Source organism: Labrus bergylta, chromosome 6 (genome assembly GCF_963930695.1).
Source record: "Labrus bergylta chromosome 6, fLabBer1.1, whole genome shotgun sequence".
NCBI lineage: Eukaryota > Metazoa > Chordata > Actinopteri > Labriformes > Labridae > Labrus > Labrus bergylta.
This window is the reverse complement of record NC_089200.1, coordinates 7,864,143-7,876,686: the sequence shown is the minus strand read 5'-3', so window position 1 is coordinate 7,876,686 and position 12,544 is coordinate 7,864,143. Positions and strand designations below refer to the sequence as shown.

At 39.0% G+C, this 12,544-nt stretch overlaps 1 protein-coding gene across 1 annotated transcript in view; it reads right to left on the bottom strand.

The window, feature by feature from the left end:
* ror1 (receptor tyrosine kinase-like orphan receptor 1) overlaps positions 1-4,001 on the bottom strand; it is a 140,784-nt gene extending 136,783 nt beyond the window's left edge. Inside the window, exon 1 of the mRNA XM_065955663.1 lies at positions 3,641-4,001. Coding sequence (XP_065811735.1) covers positions 3,641-3,746 — 106 coding nt within the window. The 5' untranslated portion in view covers positions 3,747-4,001. The remainder of the gene's footprint in view (positions 1-3,640) is intronic.
* Positions 4,002-12,544: the final 8,543 nt, after the last annotated feature.

Here is a 12,544-nt window from a genome sequence, read left to right as displayed (position 1 = left end):
CCTCCGTTTAGAAACACTACATGGTTTATAATGTCAGAAAACTTTTAAACAACTTTTATTTTCAAGGGGAAGTAACAAATTATGACTTTGGAGCTAAAGGGCAAAGGCTGAAAAATGGGTGGAGGGTAATTAATCAAGGGCTGACCGCTAAAAGTCAGCCATTAATCAAAAGTGAAGAAGAGAGTTTTAAATCTGAAAGCAGTTTCTCTGACAATCTTTCCTTTGTCGTACGTGAGGGTCTGCATGTTGAGCTGCTGCTAGCATGTTTGATTGTAGGCTAGTTAACATCTTTTGAGTTATGGATATCTCCACTATTTATGGTTGACTAGTTTAACCTAGAGCTGTATTATTTATTTGAAGAGTAAGCCTTTTACCAATAAACAGACTGGGTACAGTATAACCATCAAATAAAGGAGTCTCAATTTAATTATCTTTATTTCTCAGGTGTTCTGTAGAAGGCTTTACTTCGCTGTGAGCTTAGCTATCGCTAACAATAACTTAAACTTATTACCCCCCTTAAAGACGTCATCACATTAAATAAAGCAGTGCAAATAGATAGATCTGCCCGTTCAACACGAAGAAAGTAGTCAGCTGGTCATTTTAAAATGTCCCGACAGCAGACGCAAGTTTGACAAGTAAAGGATTATTCTTGATTTTGGAGATCAATATGACACTTAGCTGAAAGAAAAAACTAAAAATATTCATAGCTTCATTTTGAGCAGCCAAATGTCCTACCAGGTTCAGTCCAAATATTCTGAAATCTAAAGCTTCACTTTACTCTTGCAATGTGATGTTTAGCAGAAATCTGGTTTCTTGCTGCAAAACCTGGGTTCAATTTGAAGTACGATTTGAAATAAATCCACATATGGATCACTTCTTTAAGAATACAACGTACCAAGCCATGTCAACCTTCATGTTGCCTCAAAGTAATTTTAAATTGGACACAAATGCATTTAAAGGCCTTCAGAGAAGGTTAGCTGTGTTTTGGAAGTGAAGGATTACCTGTGGGAAAAATACCCTGTCCTGTACATGGATCCTGTCTTTGTTTAGATAAGCACCTAATCTGTTGTTAGTAGTGTCTGTTACGCCTAAGAGTAATCAGAAGTACAAAGCCATTATGTCATTCCCTGCCTTGATGTGAACACACATATTTATGACAACAGACGTTCCAATTTATTAGGACTAAATATTTTTTAAGAGCATATGGTTAAAGCCAAATATTGATTTAAAAATGAATCACAGTTGTTGCCGTTTGAGGTTTCGGTTAACCTGGATGGATTTGATGATTGTTATATGGCCCGGCTCACGGCTACTTAACAAATCCTAACCTAAAAACTGTAAACAAACTAAGCTAGCAGAAGCAGCAGTTCTACTAACGGATCTTGATGTCCTGTGTTTTTGCCAAATGAGCATCAGAAAAAACACAATTTTTTTAACATGAAACTGATTTAAATTGTGTTATCTTTAGATGATATTGTGGTATCTTTAATTTGGAATATAAAAAATAATAATAAAAAGGCTTTAATATGTGAAATTAAAAAAAAGTTATGCTAAAATCTTGCTAGCTTTGGCTAACGTTAAGGAAGATACTGTTTTGGAGTAGGAAAATAAGTAAATTTTAAGGTGCAGTGCTGATAAATAATAATAGATCAGTGTAATGTTTAGCGTACATGCTGATAACCCATTTCAGGCTGTATCAGGCATTTTTATTGTCAGTAATGGAACAACTTTAAAACACATTCAAGAATCCATGCAGAAGGTTTATCACGGTGTGTTTATGTCGATAACAGTCCCTTATTGAGGCGGGGAGGGAAATCCTGGAAATTCTGGCATTTAAACCACGGCGACAGACCTCTGACCTTTGACCTCTGACTAGACACTGACCAGTAAAGCAGACAGAAGCCCTTTAAAGACAAACATCCCCTCCTTTAGGTTTCTTCTTTGTCATGCTTGCTGTGTTTTTACAGTACAGATATATATTTAATTCTCTGACCACTGAACCGCACTGTTGTGTCTTTGCATTAAATTATAGTTAAACCACATTATTGTCCCGTCTCTTGACCATTAGGATTCAAGTCACTGGTATCATCGACGAAAATATCCTGTGGCTGATTCATTTGAGGTGAACAAGAGGTCAAATTGCAAGCATCTTAATGGCAGTAATCTTCTTGACCACACCAGTAAAGCTGCTATCACTTGGATATGAATAAAAAAGTCCTTACACAGAGCAGCTCTTTAAGTTGAACAGATGATTTCTTGTTTGCGGTGGGGAGCAGGAGTGCTAAAGTGAATTAGTTTTGCTTCATGTATAACATTATTAGCACATGAAATGTAATTTTCAAGGCAGATTTTGCGTCTAAACTTGTAAATTGACGAGAGAAAGGGGGAGATGAGGCTTGGTTCTCCTCTACTGCATATTGAATCATGAAACTTTATTAGAAGTTACAGCTTACATTTCTAGTAATTTCCCCCGTGCACGCAGTAAAAAGTGGTTAAAAGTAATAGAGACGAGGGGATTCCATGGCAGACAGTGTAACACTTAACACAGAATATACTGTACATCTCCGTTGTAAATATCAGCCAAAAGCATCTAAGGAGGACAGAGATAATCCAAACAAACCCTCAAGAACCATCCGGAGATAATTCATCACTTCTCATGAGGGAGAGGGGGGCTGTTTCAAACTTTCTGTACACTAAAAGGAGCATTAAGACAGAGAAGTATGGAGACAGCTTTTCAACCAGCTGCTGCATAAACAATTCAAATTTAAATCAAACTGAATTCAATCACTTATATGAGTCAGCCCAAAATCCAGTTACAAACACCATCAGTCTTGTTTCTTTAAGATACCGCACACCCAGCTTCAGTGGAAATACATTGTAGTTGAGTTGCAAAGACTTTTTTTTTGAAAGGGTAAAAAACAAAGTCTCAACTTTCAACCACAGAGAAATAAACCGGTGATATATTTCAGGTTTTGTTTTGTAAAAGGCAGTTAAGACTAATTGCAGCATTGTTTCAAACAGACCACAGACAGACAGGTCCATTTTTCCAAAAAGTTGTCCTCATTTTACACCCCTCAAACAATCTCTTACTCTCTTTCTAAACTCATTTTAACGCCTATTTGCCTTCAGATTAAGACGTTAAGCATCTCTCACCCTGGGTTAAAAAAAAAGGGGTTGGTTGGTTTGTGGCACAATAGCTCTCCAGCTGATTTAGTTAAGAGTCCTTCTATTGTCTGTCAATGGAGTCAAGTCTTTCCCCCCGTGCAGAGGCTTCAGGATCACAATGGGACCTTAATCTGAAAACCAACTATCATTTACATGAGAGGAGAGGCTGGATGATGCCAAACAGATCTGGAACAACAGTTTGTTGACATTAATGGGGTGATTTTAAAGTGGCGTGATCTTAAAAACTGCACCCCCAAAAATGACAATGAATGACTTAAATGGTCATGTAAGTGCGACAAAATCACCAAAAAAAAAAGTCACTGAAAGTACCAAGAGAGACTTTTCGGCAAGGCTGACAGATTGCTGAGTCCACGCGTGTTTTTGGGAATGAACCGCAGTGTGCGCAATGCCAGCAAGAGCAGCATGGGGAAGAAACAAGGGAATGACTATCCAGGGAAAAGGTATTGACACTCACCAGACGCGCTCAGGTCCAGCACGCTTTGGAGGAGCAGGGCGATCCAGAGCGCGCAGGCTGGACATCTCCAGAGACGCAGGCTCGCCGCTGCCCAAGTCGGATACATTCCTCCGGTTCTGTGTCAAACTTTTTGCTCGCTCTTCACATCCACTTCACTCGCAATGCAATTTCAGAGCCCCCTCCAAATATAATGCCTCAAAATTGCCTTGCCTTGTTTCCGCTTATCTTTCTTCCAAAATGCACCAAAATCCCTCAAACAAAAAAAAAAAGAAAACGTGACAGTCTGGAAGAAAGGTGATTCTCCTGCTTTCTGTCTCTTTCCTTCTCGCTGCAGCCCAGCTCACTTTCCCCCTCTCTGTCTCTTTCTCCAACTGAGCGTAATCCTTCCTACAAACTTCACCGAGGAGACTTCAGCCCACAGGAGCCACATGGCTCTGATTAGCCAAGTGTCGCCACCCTGTGGTCATCAAAGGAACTGCCAACGTGTAGGTCAGAGGCATTTTCAAATCAGGATTGGCTTGAGATTAAATACAAATGTGCAGATAAATCCTAAAATGTGGAGTGCTGACACAAATATAGGAAAATTGAGCTGTGCAAACATGTGCGTTATAATCAAAGCTTCAAACAGCTAATAAGTAGTCAAGAATTGATTTTAATCTGACTGATGGTTAGGCGTCCTGTATGTTTGTCAGGAGTCTTACAGCTATAGACTCAGTTCCAGTTGGTAGTATGGGTCAAGTCAGCGTTTCCAACATGTTGACTGCCATTCATGGGCTTCAAAAGTCCGTTTCAGAAACCAATGGGTGACGGGTCTGAGACTTTGTCTATGGCTGTTGCATATGGAGATCATGTCATATCATGTCAAGTCATTTGGATAATGTTTACCAATAACTGAGAAGAAGAGTCATTTTCTCATCTGGTTTTCTACTATTCTTCTTCCTTCTTTAAAGTGGAGTCACCCCCCTGCTGGCCATTAGCAAGAAAGCAGGTTTAAGAAACATTCCACCCTTCCCTTGTGCAATAGAAAGATATACAGGCCTGCTGTCAGTGTACTTGATTTAATGTTTTCTTTCTGGATGCAAAGGGAATTCAAACTTCTACTTTTCAAATAAATAGACACCCCTGTCTGTGATGACTTCAGTAAAGTGCATTACATTTAAAAGATAAAGCAGACAGATTAAGTGTTAAGAGAAGATAATCAGATTTCACACTTGCAGACATGCTTAATTCTTGCTACAAACACACATTAACACAATTATTAACTCCAGAGCCATGAAGCATTATCAACCCAACTCACCTCCTCCTCTATAACTCCACACCTTGTTTCATTTTACTCAACTCACTTCTGGATTTTTGACACACACTTTGCCTCTGCATGTGTGTGTCTGCACCACACAGAGCACTTTTACAGCCTTATACCGACAGGAGAAGAATGGTAGCAATTTAGCATCTCCGGTTCCCCCATATTGTGACCTGGACCTGCTCATTAGAGGGAAATATCATCCTCTCTGAAGTATGTTTTGATTTAACTGTTACACAGCGCAGGAATAGCATGTATGAATAATGCTTTAGACTGGATTAGTTTTGATTGAAGATCTAAGAGGAGCTGTAGCGGGCTTCACCTCTGGTATTATCCCTGCACCTCGTCAGGCCCAGGACGTGGATCAAGGACTCCTAATCAAAACCTTTCGTCCCTTCCGCTCCTTTTTCTTCATACTCAGTCATCCCTGGGTAGATGTTGCTAACCAGAACTTAGAGCTAAAACAATTGAGCTTCCTGTGTACTCTGAGATTAGATAAGGGCGTGTCTGAGTGTGTGTTTGGGGGAATTAAAACATAGACTGTATAGAAGAATTCACCCAGGCTTTTGGCCCTTGCAACCCTGTTTTTTGGAACCAGGAGTTGCCAAATCTGGACGACAGGTTGGATACACATTGGTTTACATATCTGTCCTGGTTGGCAGTTTGCCATTGTAATGACTTAAAATCATGCCGCATTAAAAACAAATTAAAGTGGTGGTTAGATATGGAAGCCCTATGCAGACATGCAGTCTTACATTTTATTGACTATCGTTTTCCTGAGGTAATTTCTGGTTGTTTGTCTTGTAGCCCCAGAGTTGTAGAAGCGCGAAAAGAAATTAGAAATAAACGTAACTCGCCTTATTAGTGTAAGCAATTGCAGCCTAGAATTATAATGGAAACAAGCTTTGTTTTGACAGGACAACAATTATGTTTGGGAAGATAACTGGAAGTAACTCATTATCACTGAAAACAATCAGAGTTGTTATCTCGAAAACTGCAAGATAAATAGGTCGAGATCTTGTCAAAACAAACAGAAAGTACTCGTTATCACGGAGAAAAATGGTAAATGTAAAGGATGAATGTCCGCTTAGTGCCTCCATAGTCTCACTAAAAACTCGTTAGGAGTTTTTTTTAGGTTAGGGTAAGTTTAGTAAGGTTCATACACAAGTGTGGAGTCTCCACCTGCTGGCCATTAGAAACAGTGCAGGTGTAAGGCCCCTTCCTATTGGCTTCACTCCTCAAACCATGAGGCTACGTCCACCTTTTATATATACGGTTTATGAATTCATTGTCTAAATGTCAATATTCTGACCAAAATGTGTTCTTCAGGGTTCAAAAGTTCCCATATTACTGTACACTGTATGTCAACACCTCTCTGTTATGTCCATGTTATTTAGGTTAAATTAAAAAATACCGGGGTTATGCGGGTGCAGGGATACAAAGCAGAAGGTTGTGAAAGCTGCCAAAGCTCTGATCAAAACCAGAGCTGCAAGTCAAAATATAAACATAGTCTGAAGATCATTAGCTAATGATGATTCCATCTCACTGTAGTTTATTATTTAATGCCAGAAGTTCTGATAATTAAACATACTAAAAATGTACTGAAATGTAAATCATTTAAGTGCCTATTTCTTTAGAATATATGAGCAGACCAACATTATAGATTTCAGAGATTGCATGAGTATGATTTTGCAAAACTTTTCAGTTAAGTTTGGGCTCCAGATATCACACATGTGGAGCAAAACCACACAAAGTACTCCAAGTAACTGTCAAAGTGAATGAAATTGGGCATGCCTGATTACACTTAAACGTGTGAGGTGATGTACATCACGTATCAACTGTGTTTCTTACTCAGGCGCCTTTTTAAATGTGCTGTTAAAGCAGCCAAATGAATTTAACCCTCAGCTGTGTTTCAGTGTTTTTTTTTGTTATGAGGAATGGAGGGGGGGGGGGGGGATTCAGAGGGAAAGACCTCACCACTGGAATGATCAAGTAGCAAGATCATTTCTGACATTGGCCTATTTTGTCCTCCTTGATGTCTATCGACTTCATTTTGCCTTAAGTAGGATATGATTATTAAAATTGCAACCATCCGTGGTGAGCGTCATCTAACTTTCATGGTGGAGCGGATTAGGGTTCTGAAGGTCTCTTTGAAGAGCAGATCCCCGAGGCTTTCTCCTGCGGCCACGGCACACGGACAGGGAGGCCCTTTGTTGCTACACTGGCAATGATGTCGGAATCAATAAAAGGAAATGAAAGGATGAGGGGTGATGATGGCCTTTCAAAAAGTTGGGCCACATATTTTCAGTATTTTTATGTCCCTCCAGAACTTTTCTCTTTGCCTTCACATCCTCACATGTTACTAATGACATGTGCTCTGGACTGATTTCCCTTGCATTTGAAAATAGGCTATAGCGTTTTTCAATCAGTGGATAACTGCTTTAGAAATCCTTAAATGACTGACAGACAGCATTGGCCTGTGCATTTTTTTTAAACATCCAAACTTAATCAGCTCGATCTCAAAACCCTGAAAATTAAACTTTTACCCTGCGCTACATGTTGCATTCTTATTGGCCTTCTTTTCAAATGCGTATAGGGCGCCACAGGAATGAGTCCTAAAACCCGGAAGTTTTATTTCAGCGCCATGGGGTCTATCGTCTAAAAGTCAATGGGAATTTAGAATGGGTTTGTGGTTAGACGCCTGAAATAAGGTCTGTGGTTAACAAGAGTCATCTGTTACGTGAGACAGCATTTTCAGCATGGCGACCGCCATCGATGTAACTCAAAAGCCCGCTTCAGTAACAGATGGGTGACTTCATTCAGGCTTCGTCCATTAATATTTACAGTCTATAACAACACACTGAGCATGACATCACATAAAAATGTATACCAGGTGAAGTGCCTATATGATAAAAAAAAAATACATTTTTAACAAGAGAGTATAGGTAGACTTATTTTACTCAATGTGACAAACTTCTACAGACTATATTAAAAAGACAAATGACTGACAATAGAAACATAATGTGAATCATGACATCTTTGCTTTTCTATTGAATTAAAAAAAAAAGTATTTACAGTAAGTATGGTATTCACAAAAGCAAAAACATGTGTATCTGTATTCTAAAAAAAAAATTAAAAAAGGAAAGAAAACGGTTGCTATGTGAGTAGGAAGTGTCCTACTTCTGTTATTGCCAAAAAATCAACCAATACAAAATTGAGTTTAAACATTTTTTCACCATGAGAGGACAACTTGCACACACACACAGAAAAATGCAAAGGCTTCCAACTCAAGGTTTATTAGAAAATGCCAAACAATTGGTTAGTGTATACACTGATCACAGGTCATTTATTATTATTCTGTTTTTGTCCACAGGGCCTCCAAATAAGTGACGTTTCAGGCAGAAGAACAGTAATTGCTTGCAGTTGAACACACATAAAAACACACAGTTCATTAATGAGGTTGATTGTGTTCAACATTTTCAGTATTTTGTTTGTATATCTAGTGCAGCACATGTTGAAATAACGAGACGAGAGATCCACTTTTTTTGTTCAGAAAAATAGCCTGATCTCAGGTTAAATCAGGCTGAAGGAGGACACATTCATAACAGTGTTGCCTGGGTATATTAAACAAAAGATGCTAATATGTGGAATGTTTCTGGTATTGTAAAATCTTAATTTCCAGTTTCTGTTTCAGCTCAAGTCCTACATCAAGCAAACACTTATGTGGACAATGAGCCATAGAAGTGTGGTGTTTCCTGGACTATATGTCTTCTTATTGACTAAAAGCCAGAAGAGAAATGGATGAGGGGATTCAAAGCGGCCTGTGGACACAAGCCAGCCTCTGCTCCGCACTGCTCGGTTCAAACGTGCGGTCAGATGTGTTCCAAGTCATCTAATCCCGACCGTTACTGAACAGTTTTTTTATGGCCTCACACATCATCCTCAACACTTAGGCCCCGCAGACCCAGAAAAATGGAGAGTGTTAAGAGTGTGATGACTCATGTGGAGCCTCTACATCTAAACTTTGTTAACCTCACACACCCTGTCAGAGCTTGTTCACATCCACAGTGGAGTGGAGCTTCAGTTGATCTTGTTTTAGCAACACATACCATTTTAAGTTCCTTATTTTCTAGCTTTGGCTTAACAGCATTCAAGTTCACAAAGAGCAGATTGTAGCAATGGTCATTCCCATCATCACCATCAATAATATCAAAACCATCGTCATCATCATCGTTAAGGTCGTAGGTGTTCATAAAGAGCTGGGTCTTTAGCTTTTCCTTAAAGGTGCAAAGAGACTCTGTAGATCGGATGGAGTTTGGAGGTTCGTTCCACCAGCGAGGGGCAACAAAGAAGAAAAGTCTAGTTAGAGACTTAGGACCCTGTTGTGAAGGCTGGGTCAGACGCCTTCCATTGGCAGAGCGTAGGGGGGTGGAGGGAGTGTAGACCTGGATTATTTTAGGAGTTTAGGTAAGGAGGAGCCGTTTTTGTCGCTGTTTTGTAAGTGAGCAGCAGAGTTATAAATTTGCTGTGAGCAGTAACTGGGAGCCAGTGTAGGGAGATGAGTGACATGTGCTCTTCTGGGTAGGTTGCAGGTTAAGTAACAGGGTTTCATGCGAAGTAACAGGGTAACAAATTTACACATAGAGGCAAATACTAAAAAGTTTGCAACTGTACCTTCTTCCACTATGACTAAGAAGTGAACATGATGAGTTAAGCTTTGATAAAAATTTAAACTTTTACTCTGCACTGTAATTATTATAATTTTTTGTTTAACTCTTTTAATTTCTTTACTTTTATTTTCCATTTCAATGTTTTTATTTAAATTAATTTAATTCTAATTATTTTTATTTGAACATATTTTCAGATTTAATAATTTCAGTGATTTTTAAATTTTCTATTTTATTTTTGTTTCTTTTCTTTCCTCTGTCATGATGCTTTTGTCTTGTGTGAAGCACTTTGAATTGCCTTGTTGTTGAAATGTGCGACATAAATAAACTTGCCTTGCCTTAATGTGAAGGCAACCAGGCTATACCTTCTGATTTTCAATATGGGTGCTCTTTTCGCCTGTTGATCAATCAAGAAGTGGAGAATAATAACAGTTATGTGGATTCCCTCAGTTACTAACATCTGCAGACCAGAAACACAGCCTGGCAGTCAAAAAGCATCAGATAGTTTTGTAATAGGAAGACTGGGAAAACAAAAGTTATTTAACATAGTCGGATCTTATATGGAAGACTCCCTTTCCTTTACTCAAACAGTGTAACACTTGACATTAAATTGTGTGTTAGAGAAGAAATTGGTCTTTATAGAACCACAAGAACCAGAGGAGTTAACATTAACTGCACAGCCAAGGCCGTCCTCATTCTCCGCACTTTGAGAATGATGCCTTTGTCCTACACCATGTTGCAGTGGAGCAATGAACAGGCCACTTCAAAAAAAACACAAGGCGCCACGCCAGCTCCAGAGAAAGCCATTTGGACATCTAATAGCTGCAGACCAGGCCAGCTTAATGTAAGCCTTATTGTGATTACCTGATGTAATGACAGCCAATTCAAATACGGCCTGTAAGCCATTAGGAGCAGAACAAGAGGAACACATTATGTGGAGCACCATGTCAGCTTGACAGTGTCTGAACAATGCAACATGAAAGTCTCCAACCTGTTATTGTGACTCCTTAGGGAGTATAGAGGAACTGTTTGGGGCAGTTATACATCCCATGCCACAGACTGTCCCTTTGAAGACTAAAAATAGGCTTTGAGAGATTTATAGTGTAAACACAGATAAAAGACTACGTTCATTTAGATTCCCCTCCTGATCGAGTAGGACACTTGAAATTTGTCTTCAGCAAAGACTCTCTGCTTTGTTTCAGGTTGTAAATTGAGTAAGCCATATGAAGGAGTCGTTAATCATTTCATTGCTTCCAAGATTAGCAACTGAGACAATGGATTGGGAAAAATCCTGAGGGACATTAAGCTATGTGTAAAAGCAACATATGTGAAGTCCCATAGGTAGTTTGGTCAGATGGCTGTTATTATGAGTCTGGTTTTGCCAAAGATTTCTGCCTCTTAAAACAAAGTTTTTTCTTGCCACTGTATCTTTTGCTAAATGTTGCTAAGTGCTCATGATGCATTAACGTCGGGTCTTTGTAACATAACATTGAGTACGGTCTTTTACCTGCTTTTTTGTAAAAGTCTTGATATAGCATTTGTTAGCTAGGAAGTGGCCAAATGCGTACATTACCGTTATAGAGCATTACATGGTACAATCAGAGAAACATCAACCGTATTGTTAGCTAGCTAAAAGTAACGCTAGCTAAGTGTGTGAATGCAAAAATTACCCGTCGACCCAAATTACAACTGCATTTTTTTACTGGATATTCACAAATGTAAGATAAGAAAACTTCCCTGAAATGGATTAGAACAGCTGGCTACATGCATATCCTAAACTAATAGATAGTAAATCATGTGAACAGTAGAGAGTTTTGATGAGATTTGTGCGATTCTTTGATTCTTTTGCTCAGGTGCATTTAGTGTTTTCTCAGCCTGTAGCCTACATTGAAGCTTCTTGTTTGTCCCAGATGTGTATTTGATTTTTGAATATCTGTCATTTATTTTTGTGAACATTACTTCAGTCTTATACATTGTTAGATAACTTATCTTTTTGGTCTGCAGAACATAAAACAAGTCACCTTTTCACTATTTATTACCTTCATTCAAATTTCCCTCATGTTTAGTTTTTTTGGTGGCTACCTGTTGACTAAGAGCTTGTTTCAGTAAGATAACACAAAAGGTTAAATATCAGTTACTTAGCTTCAAATAACTGCATGAAAATTCAAATTGAAATGTTAATTAGTTCCTGATTAGATGTGTTTTGGGGGTTATTTGACAGAAATTGGGTGAAAACATGTCACAGAAGAAAGACGATGGAGGTGATTAGGACCAATTTTCCTTTTGCTGTGCATCAAATATTTCAGCCTCATTCCTATTACCTTAATTGTAACCAATGTACAGCCAAATATGGTTGGTAGTGTGAGGAACACGTTGACTCCACTCCAAGGACCTAAAGTTTCTCGAAACCGATTCAAACATCCTTCACCCATTTCTCTGGAGAAAACTCAACATTTCAAAGACAATATTTCAGCTCTGTTCTGTTTGTCTTTCGGTATCACTCGTGGCATCCGTTGACCCGCAGACGCTTTATTACTCTCATCATTAATCAGGATTACAGTGAATATCTCATTACACAAGAAGACTTGCCAGAGGCGGCATCAGTTTGTGCTTCTCTGCTCGCCTCAGGAATGTCTTTTTGGAGAGAGGCGGACTTCAATCTGCTGGAGACGCTTCCGACGACTTGGCTCACTTGTTGCATGACAGGCATTTATCTAGAGTAATTTCCCTACCGCCGTATACACTTTTGCTTTTAGTGTCTCACTCCTCTAAAAATCAAAGTTTGCAACAGCAATTTCCACCATGCCAGACCCTAAGCCGAGCAGCAGGGGATTGTTTTTCAATGCAAGCATGTATAATCACTTTGCAAATTCATGTGTTTGTATATGCTTAAATACATACCATCTCATATAAATGAATTAAAACAAGACCACAGGA